Source organism: Somniosus microcephalus, chromosome 16, assembly GCF_052327205.1.
Source record: "Somniosus microcephalus isolate GS21.2 chromosome 16, FLI_Smic_1.0, whole genome shotgun sequence".
Classification (NCBI taxonomy): domain Eukaryota; kingdom Metazoa; phylum Chordata; class Chondrichthyes; order Squaliformes; family Somniosidae; genus Somniosus; species Somniosus microcephalus.
In genome coordinates, this window is record NC_141002.1 from 44,951,113 (window position 1) to 44,967,398 (window position 16,286).

Sequence of the window (16,286 nt, forward strand, 5' to 3'; positions counted from 1 at the left end):
ATATACTCAACGACTGAGCCCACTGGGGTAGAGAATTCCAAAGATTCACCACCCTCTGAGTGAAGAAATTTCTCTTCATCTCATGTCAGATTGGCTGTCACCCACTGGGAAAAAAAATAAGGCCGCGAATTTTGGCTCCATAACACCCGGTTTTTCGGGTGCCGTTTTGTGTCCAAAATGGCGTCCGCATTGCGCGTGCACACTTCTGGTGCGGGCCGCACTGGACGTCATTTTGGGGAGGTCGTTCACGCGGGTGCTGGGAGCATGTGCTAGAAGCATGCAGAGTAGGCAGATTGTGACGTCAGTCAGCATGTTCACAATGCCGATTTGACGCCAGCGCTGCCATTTTTGACCTCAACGCTCCAGCTAATGACCTCTCTTAAAGATGCACAGCTGAACATGCGTTCAGCAGCAGGAAGGACCCCCATCAGTGCTATTTAATGGGATCATCAACTGTTTTCAGGTTAGTTGCTGACTGGTATGTTGGCCTTCGTAGCGAGAGGGTTTGAGTACAGGAACAAGGATGTCTTGCTGCAGTTGTACAGGGCCTTGGTGAGACCACATCTTGAATATTGTGTGCAGTTTTGGTCGCCTTATCTGAGGAAGGATGTTCTTGCCATGGAAGGAGTTCAGCGAAGATTCTCCAGGCTGATACCTGGGATGGCAGGAATGACGTATGAGGAGAGATTGGGTCGATTGGGCTTGTACTCGCTGGAGTTTAGAAGAATGAGAGGTGATCTCATTGAAACTTATAAAATTCTGACAGGACTGGACAGACTAGATGCAGGAAGGATGTTCCCGATGGTTGGGGAGTCCAGAACCAGGGGACACAGTCTAAGGATAAAGGGTAGGCCATTTAGGACAGAAATGAGGAGGAATTTCTTCACCCAGAGAGTGGTGAACCTGTGGAACTCCCTACCACAGAAGGCGGTGGAGGCCAGTTCATTAAATATATTCAAGAAGGAGTTGGATATATTTCTTAAGGCTAAAGGGATCAAGGGGTATGGGGAGAAAGCAGGGACCGGGTACTGAATTTGGATGATCAGCCATGAACGCATTGAATGGCGGAGCAGGCTCGAGGGGCCGAATGGCCTACTCCTGCTCCTATCTTCTATGTTTCTATCCCCTTGTACGTGTACTACTGTTTATTTTAAAATCCCATTCAGGCCATTTTTGCATTTTCCATTTAGTTTGGTGCCCATCCATTTCAGAGTAGGTCAGATATGACTTCAGTTTTCCTGCTCGTAATGCAATTTTTAAAAATCTCCCAGCACAGCCAATGCAACCACAGATCATACCATTGTTTGCAGTCTGTCATTCACCATTCTAGAGAAGAAGCAGGAAGATCAGTCTGCTGTGGTTTACTTTACACAGTATGAAGATGTCAGGGGCTTTTTCTTTAATTTTGGACTTTGGTTCAGGGAATGTATTTTTAAATTCCTGGAATGAGTCAAAACATGGTCTTGCGGTCACAACATTTATTATACTGCGCCATCCTTCACGGGGCTTACAATGGAGTTTTTACAGAACACATTCCTGCAGTTCACACAGTGGCCATTAAAGTAGAGACAGAGATTGTCTGGACAGCAAATCATGCCATTTCCCTGTAAACATCCATTCTAGAGGCACCAGAAAAAGGAGACTGTGATCCCCACTGGAGCAGCAGAATTTCCAGTATGCCATGGAAAATGGGAATTCTGGCCAATTTTGACAGGGCAGGATTAATACAGCAGGCTGCACATTTCAGATCATTAATTAACATCCAACCCAAATGATTTTTCTTGAAATACATTTTGTTCCTTATCGGACACAAAATAATGTGGTGAGCCTTTAAAATCAAGCAACTGTTTCCTGTTCATCTACCTGCTACACAAAATAAGGTGTAAAATAACAGTATTTTCTTAGCTATCAGACAGACCAATGAGCACAGCAGAAAGGTAACCTATTGAAACAGTCCTTGCACTCACAGAGTAGGTAAGGACAAAACTAATGGAAAGTGACAGAAATCAAAAAATTATTCTCTTTCCGCTGCTTTCCATTCACCCACCATATCATCCACAGTAATCTACACAGAGTGACGGAATAACCACAACTCACTGTAACAAGTTTAATGACCTCACACGAGTGGTCACGGTCAGTGAATTCATCTTCAATTGCCATACCCTTACAACTGAACCACTAGGCTCAGACACTGCTCAATGCACCATACCCCCTTCACTCACCTACCAATAATAATCTCTATAAATCTTGACTCACGCCTCACATTCACAGCTTTACATCACCTTCACACACTTACCACTGCTGCAAGCCTCATATCCACATCTCACAGCTTGGACACACTGCCAGCTATTCAACCATGACAGGCACATCACCCAAATACATTGCACCACAGTCACTGACACACTTCCCTCTCTTGCAGGACAAGGTGGCTCATAACTGGAGGCAGCAGGGGCTACATAGAAACATAGAAGATGCAGGGAGACAGGCGTGCCTGCATGACCTAACCCCCATGGAGAAAACAGTGCTGGAGATTATTGGAGCGGCATTCGCTGAGCCCGTGGCCAGCAGCAGAGCTGAAACAGTTGAAGATGACGGTATCCTCATGCCTAATCCTCCTTCTCACATCCCACTTCCCCCTCATCCCACAATCTCTTCTGATTTACAAGCTGCAGATGGTGTAAGCATGCACTTCTTGCTTTCCCCCCATCCCCTCACCACAACCCATACCCTTGTGCCTTTCTCCTTTCAGATAGCCAAGAACTGCGACCTGGCTAGGCAGTCGTGGAGGAGCAAGAACTATCACTCGATTTCAGACTCGCAGCCATCAGCTCAGATACTGACACTCCCCGTACTTTAGAGGATAAGTTAGAAGCGGGATCTGCATGTGGTGAGACACCAGATACGAATGTCCTGCAGCAAGGGTAGGGGGCAAGAGTAGTGTAGATGCCAGCTCCCCAGAGGGCGAGGTCGCACCCAAATTCTGCTGCAGAGGACTCAGATGAGGACTTCGATAGGCAGCCTACAGAAGAAGGCTGATGGGTATCCAGGTGTGTAGTTAGTTCGATGTGTCCCCTGGGATCACGTGGGCCATGGAGAGCCAATGGTAGCAGGGAATGCTTCATTCATAAGTTTGACAGGAAGAGCTGTCAAACCTATAAATACTACAAGCCCAAAACATCACTAAAACCACAAATAATTTTTTTTTAAATCACATTTTTAAAATAAACTATAAATTACATGAAATAACTATTTTAAACAATAACAATTTTTGAAAAAATTAATTACATTTTCTAACGGGGCTAAAAATAAACTTACCTTTCTTTAAAGTATTTAAAAATAATAAACCTGTGGAAAAAATGTTTTAATTTTAATTGATTCGCTACTTACCTTGTTAAAAGCAGGCCTTGCGCCTGCTTTTTAAAAGTGTAACTGCTGGAGACTTACCCGCCCGGAAAAACCTGTAAAAAAAAAACCTAAGTTCAACGCGCACGTGCTGCCTCCCCGGCGCATGCGTTCGACTTCTGAACCAATTCTTTCAGGGGAACGGAAGTGCCGGTTTCCCGCGCATGCGCAGTGCATGCACGAAACCAGCACTTTCATTGGGCCTACGCGTGAGTACCCCGTGCGTACTCAAGCGTTGGGACTCGAATTTCTGGGCTAATGATATTTGAGGGCTTTTTAATTTTTTGCAGTTTGATACGTAACATGAATTTGCAAAAGACTTTTTGCGTTTACTGTTGCATTTTTGTTTTAATTGATGGTTACAGTAATTTATGAAGCTACTGCTGCTAACTCACTGTTAACACGTTACTGTGGGTTTTGATGGCAATTCCCCCATTTTCATTCTACCCTTCTCACTCCACTACCAGAGCAAGCAAAAGGAAACCCAATCTGAAAACAGAAAACACATTTGTTATTATCTCTATCTAATGCTGCATCTAAGCATCTCACTGCACAAGTCAGAGCAACTGAGAATACAAATGATCAAGCCTGATGTGTGGGACATGACAGTAAAGGTCATGAACAAACTGTCCTCACTCGGAACAAAATCTGGAGTAGATTTTAATACTGAAACACCAGTGACTGGGAGCACCAAATTTGCATAGTTTTGTCAAAGTCACTGACCTCGATTTTAACTGCGGGCTAGTTTTCAGTGGGTGACTTTGGTGTCAATTGAAAACTCACCCGCTGCAGCAAAAAAGAGGCCTGGGGTATTTTAACTCCCGGATCTCATTTAAATCTCCCCAGCTGACTTCCCACCTGTTACGGGCGAGAAGTCAGCGGGAAGCGGTCAGTTGCCTGCTGAGACCAGGTGAGTGGTAAGGTTGGCCCTCTGCTTGCATTCTTGAGAAATCAAATAGGGAATTCAGAAGAAAGTTCTTTACCCAGAAAGTGGTGAGAATGTGGAACTTGCCACCATAGAGAGTAGTAGAGGCGAATAGTATAGATGCATTTAAGAGGAAACTAGATAAGCATATGAGGGAGAAGGGAATAGAGGGTTATGCCGATAGAATTAGATGAGGAAGATCGGAGGAGGCTCGAGTGGAGCATAAACACCGGCATGGACTGGTTGGGCCGAATGGCCTGTTTCTGTGCTGTATATCCTATGTAATTTTTGCTTGAATTTCTAGAATGTTTTGGGAGCAAATACTCTTATTTGACCCACCACCTGATTTCAAATGTAAAATTCCACCTGCATAATTCGAACAGTGAATTCCTGAGCTGGGAGTTTATTTTTACCCAATTACAATTTTTACAGTTGAAATATACAAAGCCTGTGGCCTTGATACTCTAACCTGTCCCTTCAAGCCCGGCTGTCCGTTGGGAGAGTGAAATCATGGAATTGCCCCTAATGTAGCTTTTAAATATTCAATCATTATGATGGAGGTAAGAGATGAAACAAAACTAGATTCCCCCCACACAGGTGCTACTTTGATCAGGGCATCTCTTCGCCTAAATTTTCTATTTGACTGGCAGTTGAGTGGTGTAGTTTGACCTTTAATGCACTGACCCCCACATAGTTCCACAGTCAGCCTCATTAATGTAATTGAGGTGAGCACCTTACATTGCAAATGTCTGTGATTTGGAGCTTGCCTAGTACAAGGCAGGAAATTACCTGCTGCTGCAGGATTTAAAGACCTGCAGCAGCATAAAAGGGTAGCCTTGTGGTTTTTGGCTTTTTGTGACAGCAAGGTCCTTTCATGGTTCCCAATGTATGGAAAGAGTTTAGCAGCACCAAGAACATTACATTTTTCAGATGAGGCCATGGGAATTCTGTGACAGTAAGTAATGTACAGGAGGAAGGCTCAGTTCAGGTTGGCGTGCTACAGGACCCTCAGGTGAACTGCACAGTGAGAATGGCAGGAGGTGGCTACCAGTGTAAATGCTATGAGCATCATATTGCACACTTGGAGATAATTCTGGGAGAAGTTTACCTGGACCGCTGAGACAGAGGAATGTACTGTTACCTTCCATTAGTTCAGTGTACTAAGCAACCCTGGCACTTTCTGTTACCTTTCCCTCACGCTATCTTAACTTCAGTGCCTATCCATTATGAAACAGGAAACACTTACCACCACATCCTTGCATACATTCAGCCCATGTAGCATAGCTGCATGATGCAGGGACATACATTCATGCCCACCACGGCCTGCATACTGACACTTGAGTACCGCTGTATATCATTATCTCTTTTTCTACCCATGTTTCAGGACCGGTCAGTCCATAATAAAAGGGAGAACACACATAAGAGGATGACCCCCTAACAGTTATCCTGTAGGAAATCTTGAAAATTCTTGGCAGAGGCCACAGAGAGGGTTGGAGCTGGTGAAAAGGACTGACCCCTGTTTTGGTTTCATGGTTGTCTGCTTTTTCTTCTCATTCTATTCTCTCATTCAATTGTTGACAAGGCATATACTGAAGCACTTTACCATGTTAGTCTTTCTATTGCAAACTATATGTGAAGGCTGCTCATAAGGATACCAATATAGCCTCTGCTACTCTTCTATTTCTCTAGGTACTCCACAGGAACTGGAGCCAGGGCCCACTACATCTGGCCACGGGAAGTTCTCCTGGTGTCCTGGCCAATACTTCTCCTTTAACCAACATCTGTACTACAATCCTTAGCCCTTTGGTGAGACTGCACTGCAGGACTCTCACAAATCTGTCCAAGCATCTGAAGTGCTGCTTCAAGGAGCCAGTGATGTGTTCTGCGATTACTCTGGTTAATGCATGCACTTAATTATATTTGTTTACACTGGGTGTCTTTAAATACCGTAAACATGCCAGCAGCCATGCCTACAAAGGTTAACCATGATTGTCCAGAAACCATCCTGCCACTTGACTCAAGTCAAATGTTGTTGGGTAATGGATTGCCTTAAAATGAAGATATCATGGCTGCTGCCCTTGAAGTGAGCATTAACTTGCTGTGACAATGCTTGCAATCCTGCTGGACCTTTGGGAATTGTGCCACTTTGTAAAATTGCACAGCTCTCTCATGCTGTTGCTAGCTGTCAATGGGGAAGAGGATGAAATTGTCTTCTTGAACCAACTGAACATCTGCCATTTGCTTTCTTCTACTATCTACTGTGGAATGACTAATGTGACTGATATAACCAGTGAAATTATCCAGATGTTCAGCAGTTAAAGGCTGCTCTGATCTTCATAGCCAATGTGTTATTGGACAAGTTTGGATGCAGGTCACTTTGCAGCATGCAACACAATTCAGTCAATTTCCCTTGTGAATCACAGCCTGCACAAACACTGTTCCTCTGACATATCTATGTATTTTCACCTTGGTCTGTAAGCACAGAAATGAGGATATTAGCAAGTGAGCACTGAATATCCCTCGTGCAGCATGACCTACTTTGCAACCCTCCATTGGTCCTCCTGTTCTTCCAGAATATGCAAGTATAGGGCACTTCCATGGGGAAACCTATTGTATTATTATTAATGGGTAGTGACAACAATAGCATTAGCCTAACAATTGCTATAAAGGTACCTTAATAGCTAAGTGAAAAGAAAAATCACAAACAAATACAGATACAGTTCAAATTCTCATTGCAGTCTTAAGGCAGGAGCCTTTAAAACAAAATGTCCTCAACAGCTTTGAGTCAGTAACCAAGGACAATGTGCGTTGGTAAATGAATGAATGATAACTCGCTGAAAATTGCACAAAGGATATTAATGTAATTCAGAGCTAATTTACATATCAAAGCAGTTGGGTGCTGGCAGAAAATTGCATAAGGTGGTAAATGGGTAGCGAACTTGCCGAACAGTGCTCCACCCCAATTTTCAGTCGGTTTCGCCCAATTTACTTCCCGTTTTTGAGCAAATCTGCAAATCAAGACTCATATATCCACAAGGACTGCATTTATATGGCAGTGCTGCTACCAGACGAGGCCCCGACTCCTGTGGGAGCACTGTAATATAAACAAGGTGACATTTAGTGCTTTCAGTAGCACTAGGAGCCTTTTCTGCTTAGAATTCCTGAAACCCAACAAAATGTTTGGAATGAAGGGCAGGTGGTTGAATGGATGTACAAGCCCTGTGGGATTATTAGAGATGCACCTAAATGTGGGGATGCAGCTAAATACAGGGGGAATGCTTGACCTGTTAACAGGTATGTTAGTGGAGTCAGCAGCCATGATGCCACCATTAGCCCTGATTTTCAAAAAAAACATCTGCCCAGTGTTTTTTTCTCTTTCAAAAATTGCAAGCAAAATGGACTGCTGCACATTGAAAGCTTCATGGCTTTGTCTGGATAATGGTCACTGACGTTGCTAATGATATTTACATGGTCAGATACCACCTAAACATTAATTGAGTGTAAACATTTTCTGTTCATGGAAGTACCGTGTGTGATGTTTTGCACTTGAGTGAACACGATCACCCAGTGAAAGCTGTGTCCCCTGTCTAGTTGATTCTTCCTTTTCATTGGAAAATTAATGAATGTATTGCCCCTTGTAGACATAGCATTTGATACTTGCTTCATATACGTGTATGCTGCAGACTGCCTGATGTGACAGGTGTCTCCTAGGGTGGCTTGGAAGGATCCAGTAGCATGAAAGCTTCCTGCTGTGGTAAACTTCACTTCTGTTAGAAAAGCTGCCCCCTATCCAGATGTTGCTTGCAGCAGGTAATGCTGCAGCACATGATACAACTTTGTCACAGTTTGTCTTGTGAAATGGAGGCACCACCGTTACAAAAAGGAGAATGACAAAACAATTTCATACCAAGAATTTATTCTGTGGAAAGACTGCTGCTCATAGGAAGTGAAGATTTTTATATAAATCTTCCCAGGCCAAAAAAAGGGAGCAAAGGGGTTCAATTCACATGACTGGGAAGAACAATTTGTGGTAACTTTACTACAGTGTTACACACCAACAGGCTCCAGAGGTAGAGCCACTCACTGTATTGCAGACAATACTTTCATTAACCAACAACAATTAGAAGTCCATACAGGAGATAGATCTTTTTTCCAGTTTAATTTTCACAAATTAGAACCCCTTCTTGAGATTGTTCCTCCATGTCTTTGCAGGGAATAACCTTTTTGCTGTTTCTCCAATTATACTATTCTGAATGCAAGAGGAAAAAAAACAGTATTTTGGTGAGCAAGAAAAAGATTTGAAATCAATCTAAGAAGGTTCCTTTTTATCCATAGCCCGTCTTGTCATCCAATAGCATATGTTTGTTAACAGTTCAATGGAAATAGGCTTGATCTATCTTGCGTGCAGCCTTCACAAAAGCTTCAAAACAGTGTGGTCTATGGTACCATCACTTCTGCTTCATCATCGTAAAACAGCAGCAGCCATACCCAGATTAAATGCGAGCAGTACTCCAGACAGAGAGATGCCTGAAACCCCTCCACACTCCTCTGCATTTTCCTGCGGAGACAATGTAACTTGTCATTAAAACATTCATTTAAGATCTTTTTTCTTTCTCTTACAATTTCCTTCCACACACTCCTGAAGATATTGACTTATGCTGGGGTAGAGTTCAGTGGACAATGGCAGCCCACCAGTACCTCACCCAAAAGGCTGTTCTGCATGCATCAGCCAAGACAGTGAGCACTGGCAACCTATTTAGTCTTTGGGGGGAGGGGAGGAGGCAATTAGAGCCAAGCTAGATCCTAAGCCAAGATAGTCTCATCTGCACAAATGGGGAAAGAAAATTGACAGGTAGGGGATCATCACTGATGTGGTTCCTAGCAGCTAGTTCAGAGGGTCATTGGCAAAGGCAAGGAATAAGACATTTGCCCTTCAGTCTCCCTGCCAATACACCATTCTCCCAAGTCTTGATCAATGCACATGTGTAAGGATCAGACAAAAGTTGCGCTTGTTTGTGACACTGTTGAATCATAGAAGTTTGCGGCACAAAAGGAGGCCTTTTGGCCCATCATGTTTGTGCCGGTCGAAAAAAATCTATCCAGCCTAATCCCACTTTCCAGCCCTGTAGGTTACAGCACTTCAAGTGCATATCCAAGTATTTTTAAATGCAATGAGGGTTTCTGCCTCTACCACCCTTTCAGGCAGTGAGTTCCAGACCCCCAAGTTCTCCTCAACTCCCCTCTAATCGTTCTACCTATTATTTTAAGTCTATGCCCCCTAGTTATTGACCTATCTGCTAAGGGAAATAGGTCCTTCCTATTCTATCTAAGCCCTTCATAATTTTATACATCTCAATTAAGACTCCTCTTAGCCTCCTCTGTTCCAAAGAAAACAATCCCAGCCTATCCAATCTTTCCCCATAGCTAAAATTCTCCCAGTCCTGGCAACATCCTTGTAAATCTCCTCTGCACCCTCTCTAGTGTAATCACATCTTTCCTGTAATGTGGTGACCAGAACTGTATGCAGTACTCTAGTGGTACCATCTAAACTGCTCTCCTTCTTATCGTGACACAACCTTTCACGTAACTGCCTGTGCTTGATATTTTAGATGAGAATGAAAACATAACAGGGAGGATGTGCAGGAAGCGGCGTCCTACCATTGCATGGTGTATCTGTTTAGTCCGTCAACACATTGTTCCCCCAGATATCGTCAGATGGTGTGCTTTTAAATAAAAATTTATGTAAGATTTATAAAAGTGTTTGTCATGCACCACTTTGAATACTAGGGTGAAACTGCTATAACAAAACCAGCACCAAAGAGACAACTGCCAGATTGTAACACTCTATTTCACCTCATTGCACTCTATGCATGTGAGTCTACTTTTTTGTGGTATAACAGAGTTAGTCCTGAATTACACCTTACCTCAGGGTGGAATGCATGACATGTATTGGGTCGACGCCTTAACTTCTGTGATCGCATACGGTCACACTTAACGGATGCATTATTTACACTGGAGTTAAGGAAGAATAGTGGAATTTAAGAGATTATTGGGTCAACACATTTAAGAGCACTGAGCCCTCCAGCCAGTTTGTCAAGATAAACACTGGACTGTAATGCATTGTACAACATGGGCTGATTTTTGTGTGTTGCAGAGTTGCCTCATGTGCGACTGCATGGTACCATCCTCATAAGTTCACATTGTACCATGCCTGGGAAGAGGTAGCAGCAAGTTTGAGTTGACAGCTGGCTGGTAATGTCACTGCTGTGATAACCCTATATTGCATGCTCTAGCAGTAGTTGGCATACCTCTGCACCTGGCTATCTGCTGATCTGAACCCTGTGAAGACAGTTCCCCACAGTGTTGCCAGGGAGGTGTGACAATGTCTGCAAATATGGTTGGTGGCATTTTGAGGCGTGCAGCCACATCAAGCTTTATGATCACCCTGACATGGCTTCTTTCATGCAGCATCAGTGAATGTGTGATGTGCTATATTTGATGTGCTTCTGAAGAACCATCCAACAGTTAAGCATTCACACATCCTAGTGGTGCCATTGGTCACTCCTCTGAGTCTTCCTTTAAGGTTGTCTGCAAAAGTGAGGTCGGGTCACCTCTATACGTTGTATCAGATAGAAGGATTTCATTTAGGAAACTTATTGGTGCCAGTAATGCTGCTGGGGAAGGGAAGCAACAAAAAAATACACTACTTGGCACAAAGCTCACGAGCAGAAAAGTGTGAGCGGAAAAAAAAAATCAGAAATGGCCTTAGAACTCTTGAATGAATATTCTTATTAGACGCTTAAAACTTACTGGCATACACAGCTCAGTACCTAGTAACCCTGGACATACATTATTTTTAGATGGGATTCGCATCTGGTGCTGACCCAGCATATTGGCCAAAAAAAACATTATAATAGTATGAAGCACTGGGCTGTTCCAGGCAGGATCTTCCTGCACCTGTTCCCCTACCTCCCAGGCCACTGGAAATGCACGTCATGTGCAAAAGGGGTGGAGATCTAGGTCTCCTCCCCTTTTTCCATTGATGTTATACCCCATGACCTGGCGCACACAGGCATTAAGGACATGAGGATCGCCTCTGAGATGTCTAAAAGGTACTGCAGGAGGTTTGTGTATTTATGAAATTGGTTTGAGGACCACAATTGGATTATTACAGCCAAAATAACATTACATTTATTGTATCTTTTCTCATTTTAAAAGCTATCTTTGCATTCTGTAGGTCCTGCGACCTGTCACATATAATGATGGTGTGGGGGGAGGGGGGAGAAAAAGACAATGCAGCAGGCAGGCTGCTTGCCCTTTCCCAATGTCACTCTGTAAGAGGTAATTGTAACTTATAAGAGAGCTACTTGGGAGTCTTACCTTTCTCTGATCAATGATCAATGCTTTTAAAATGAGAAAAAAGTATGATGGAACTCCGTATAGTTATCTGGCCGCAATAATCCAACTGTCAAACTCCAGTCAGTGCCTCACCCTGATAGCGCAATTGATTTTTGTTTGAGCAGCTGGATGCTTGATCTCCCTGGAACCCCGTTATTGTGCTTAGGAGCCCACAAACCAAACTATTCAGAAATCCACACAAATAGGCCTAGAAATTCATCTTGGGCGGTGACGAGAAACAGGCGGTATCGGATTGGCCACCCGTTATACGTAGCGCCTGATATTCTGTTCCATTGATTGTAATATACTGAATATCAGGCACTGCGTATAACGGGCAGCCCATCCGATAACACCTGCTTGCGCCACCGCCCGAGACGAATTTCTAGCCCATAGAGTTTCTGTTTGTCCAATACAGAGTGCACACTCTCTGCTGTATGGGCACGCCCCACTTACTTAAGTCTAAAGAGATTAGGTGCAAGTTGGCATGAGCCGAGGTCTAGGGACCCTGCAAGTGTGTGCAGAGGTACTGCTGGTGTTTACCATCTAAAACCGTGCAGCCTGCTTGGACAAAGCACTGGTAACCTTGCCGCTAAACTGAGATTGGGATTTTATCGAGAGTAACTCGGGCATAATCCCATTGAATTCACAAGCAGCTAATCTTTAAAATTGTTTTAAATTTATTGCTGTAACGACCATTTTAAATTTACTGACGCATTGCTTGTCAAATTGACTTTCAGGGAAGCGGGCTCTTAAAAGGAATGTCTTTTGATGACACCTCTGTCCTACTGTCCCAAGCACGCATCCTTTCCTTCAGGTGAAGGGGCTAGTAAAGGGAATGTATCTAGGGTCAATCATATTGGGCCGTATTTTCCGATGTGTACACACCCGTAGGGACATCGGAAATGCCAAGTGCATGCGCTGAAACCGGCATTTCCGATCTGTCAAGAATGCTCTTGACAGATCGGACGTCTGCCCTAGAGAAGGGCCTCTGCGGGGGGAGGGTTCCGCTTTCTGGAGAACCTCCACCCGCTGAAAACCCTTAGAAATCTTATGCCTGGTAAAAGCAGGCGTAAGGCCAGCTGTTACCAGCATAAGAGCTGAAAAAAAGTTTAAAAAAAAATTTAAATAAATTATCATTTAAAAATACTTTAAAAAAGGTAAGTTTATTTTTAGCCCCGTAAAAAACTTTAATTTTTTTTTCAAAAAGTTAAATTTTTGTTTAAAATATTTAATTTATTGTAATTTCAACTCATTTTAAAAATGTGATATAAAAAAAAATGTATTTGGGGTGATTTCCATTCATATATTTGACAGGTCTATCTGTCAAGTGTATGAAGAGAGATTTCCTTCTGCTATTGGCTCCCCATGGCCCACGTGATCCCAGGGACGCTTGCGAACCGCATGCGCCTCTGGGATACGTGGGCCCTGCACATTTCGAGTTGGAGAGGCCCAGGATCGGAAATGTCCGGCCCTCGGGAGCCCGCAGGTAAGTCCGTAGATTTTTTCCAGATCAGAGGCCTCCGCATGCAGGAGGCCTCTGATCGGAAAATACGGCCCATTGTGTGACTCTATAAGTAAAGCACTGACAAGAAAGTGTGTTTTAATTAGTTGAGTAATGCCAGTAAGAGAAATCATTTTTTGACCAAATAAGAAGTAAGGAGATGACCGTTCTGAAATATTTTTGCCTTCTTACTTATGGAAGAACAATGCCAAAATTATTACTCGATTTGCTACAGGCGGACAACAGATTCCCAACTCCCACCACCCCATCGCCCCCCCCCCCCGAAATCTCTTTTGCTACTGCATGTTTTATATAGAGATGCTACAGCTAGTTGCAATATATGTTATATAAAGGATATATTTCACTTCTTTAGATTGCAGCTTGACTGGTGGGAAGATGCTGCAGTCACAGTATGCCTCAGTCACCAGGAGGAGTAGATTACTGTTTTCAATCTGCTGTACCACAAACATCCTGGAAAAGAGAAATGCACATCGCAACTTTAAAGCATGTGTTTTCAAAAGGTGTTTTCAATATTTTTCCAATTAAGTATTCAGAACCATGTTTTGCCTCATTTGTTAAACTCTCTCCATTTTAACTTCCTTCAAGAAGCACACATCATACATGTGGGGTGGAAAGGAAGGAGGATAATTTGGCCTGTGGACTGGAGACCAGGTCACAGGGATGACTAAATGTTGAAGGAGATGGAAAAAGACCTTAGGACAGAGAGGATAGGAAAGCAGCAGTGAAAGAATCAAAAGGTAGATAAAAAGTTCATAAAAACATACAGGTGAAGAACATGTTTTCAGCTACTGTAGGCTTGCAGATGTTTTTCATTTTATTTGCTGACTGTGGTGTTAAAAAACCTAAATCATCGAATATACCTAGGCTATTTGAGTGAAGCACCTGCTCCACACATTGAAGAGCTGGCCATTGACAGTAGAGGATTTATGGCCATGGTATTGTAACATAAACTCAAGCAGGGCCAAACTTCAAATGAATGCATCATGACAACTTCTAGCATATCTTGCGTTGACATGTATGGTCCTGTACATGTTGTCAGACACAATCTGTACATTCCTGTTGAGGTAGTTGAGGAGTTGACTGTCAAAGCTCACAAAGCAACATGGGTTGCATCCTGGACCTTGGGGAAATGAGCAACCCTGTAAAACTGGATAGTCCTACTTCATTGCTGCCTTGCTATGCTGCCAAAGATGATGAATTTGCCAGATCTGCTGTAAATGCGTCAGTCACTTGAAAAATGCATGCCCGTATTACACTCTGACTGATATTACAGGAATCCCGTAGCTGCCCAAAATTAGCCTGTCATAAAAGTTGACGCAGTGGTCACCTTCATAGCCACAGACGAGGGCAGTGCAGGCTGATGTTCGTGGCTTCAGTTCCTCATCCAGTAGGTGGTTGCGCTTGTCCATTACCTCTTTGGTGAAGTGCACTCTTCTTATACACAACTCCTCACTAAGGTCCTCATATGCCCTGTGTTGTCTGTAATTTCTATGGAAGGGGTAATATTTGGTGGTTTACATCCTCCTTAAATGCTGCCCAACTTTCCTTTGCTTCATCCTGTGCTGCTCCTCCTCCATGATAATTGAATACAAGGGTATGCCGTAGGGAATGTACTGTAATAACTGTTCATGAAAATCCCTCATGTGGGAGATGGGGGAGTGAAAATCTCACTGTGTTCTCATACTGTCAGAAGCAGGTCCAGGTCTGTGTAAGCAGAATGTTAAAAAATTGCTGCAAAAAGTCATTACCAGCTGCAGAATTCACTACCAAAACTCTCCACACTCTTTGGATTCACAAACTCCTGTCTCAGCTGAGCCTTATTATTCTCATTCTAACTTATCTCGAGAGCTGTGCGACTGTAAAAGCAGGAAACTTGCAGTATATGTAAGTGAGCTCACAGGGCAAAAAAGCTCAAGGAAATTTGAGAGGATCGATCTTGGGGAGGAAAACATTCAGAAATGGCTTCTGCTCCATTTTGCTGCTAAAAAATTACTTGTCCTGACTTTACACTGAAGTAATGCTGAAAATAGTGTGAAATATCTAAGTCAAAGGTTCTAAGATAATGACTGATGTGGGAAATATCAGGTTGGTTCAGTAGAGGGTGCTTTACTGAAGTTGGAACTAAAGCGTGTCAATTGGGACCGAGATGTGGGAGCTTTACTTTGCAGTTGCCTATGCTACATCTGACCTGAGAGTATTTGTTGCTGACACTTTAAATGGGGGACTGTTGCATTACCTAGTGCTAACATCCTTTACCTTGATGAGCACAAAAACAATTACAGGGAAAAACATTGGCCTAGAAATTCAGTGGGCTGCGCCACCCGTTAGCGCCCAAAGAGGGCACTTAGTGGGTTTAGCGCCACTGGCCACGCCTCCTGCTAAATTTAGCGGGGCACTAATGGCGGCGCTAGCCGTTAGCGCTGCGCCGCCACCGATGATGTCATCAGTGTGCGCAGCGCCCCGCTACCGCCCCAATCGCCAAATTTGGTAGCGCCCCCTGCTTTAACGCCGGTCGCAATTTGCGACCGGTTCAGGGGGGCCTACCTGCAGCGGTAGAAGTGCTGAGGTGCGGGGCGGCCATTTTTTTTGCTGGCCACCTGCCAGCACTTCTTCGCGCCGCCGTCCCCGGCCTCCTGAGCCCCCCCCGCCCACCGCGTTGTGCCGGCTGTGTCCCAAGAGCCCGGCACTTCTCCTCGGTGCTGGGCTCTTTTGCCGGCACTCGCGATTGCCGATCGCGCTGCAGCAGGCCCCTCCCCTTTAAGAAGGGGAGGAAGGCCTGCAGTACCGCAGCGCGCCGTGCTGCAGTGTGTGGCACTGCGGCACGGTGCACTGCGATTTTCAGTTGCAGCGCCCCAAGAGGGATGCGGGGCGCCTCGAGTAATGCCACGCTTCCGTTTGGGGCGCTGAAACTGAATTTCCGGCAGGCACCCGCGACTCCTTCTGGGGCAGCACTTCCGGCGCCCTGGCGAGATTGGGGCGCCAGTGAATTTCTAGGCCATTATGTATTATGCTAATTAATTATAATCAGAATTAAATACT

At 44.1% G+C, this 16,286-nt stretch overlaps 1 protein-coding gene across 8 annotated transcripts in view; it reads right to left on the reverse strand.

Annotated features, from left to right (window-relative positions):
- Nucleotides 1–3,800: 3,800 nt before the first annotated feature.
- LOC147106116 (voltage-dependent calcium channel subunit alpha-2/delta-4-like) overlaps nt 3,801–16,286 on the reverse strand; it is an 888,222-nt gene continuing 875,736 nt past the window's right edge. For 3 of the 8 annotated variants that reach the window (XM_086008905.1, XM_086008904.1, XM_086008906.1), the window contains 4 exons: nt 13,582–13,697; nt 10,252–10,331; nt 8,816–8,885; nt 3,805–3,891 (listed from right to left, as the gene is read on the reverse strand). In XM_086008905.1, the coding sequence (XP_085865031.1) occupies nt 3,863–3,891; nt 8,816–8,885; nt 10,252–10,331; nt 13,582–13,697 (295 nt within the window). In that variant the 3' untranslated portion in view covers nt 3,805–3,862. Of the gene's footprint in view, nt 3,892–8,467; nt 8,886–10,251; nt 10,332–13,581; nt 13,698–16,286 lie in introns of those variants that run through there. The other 5 variants (XM_086008903.1, XM_086008902.1, XM_086008899.1 and 2 more) reach the window with 5 other exon arrangements.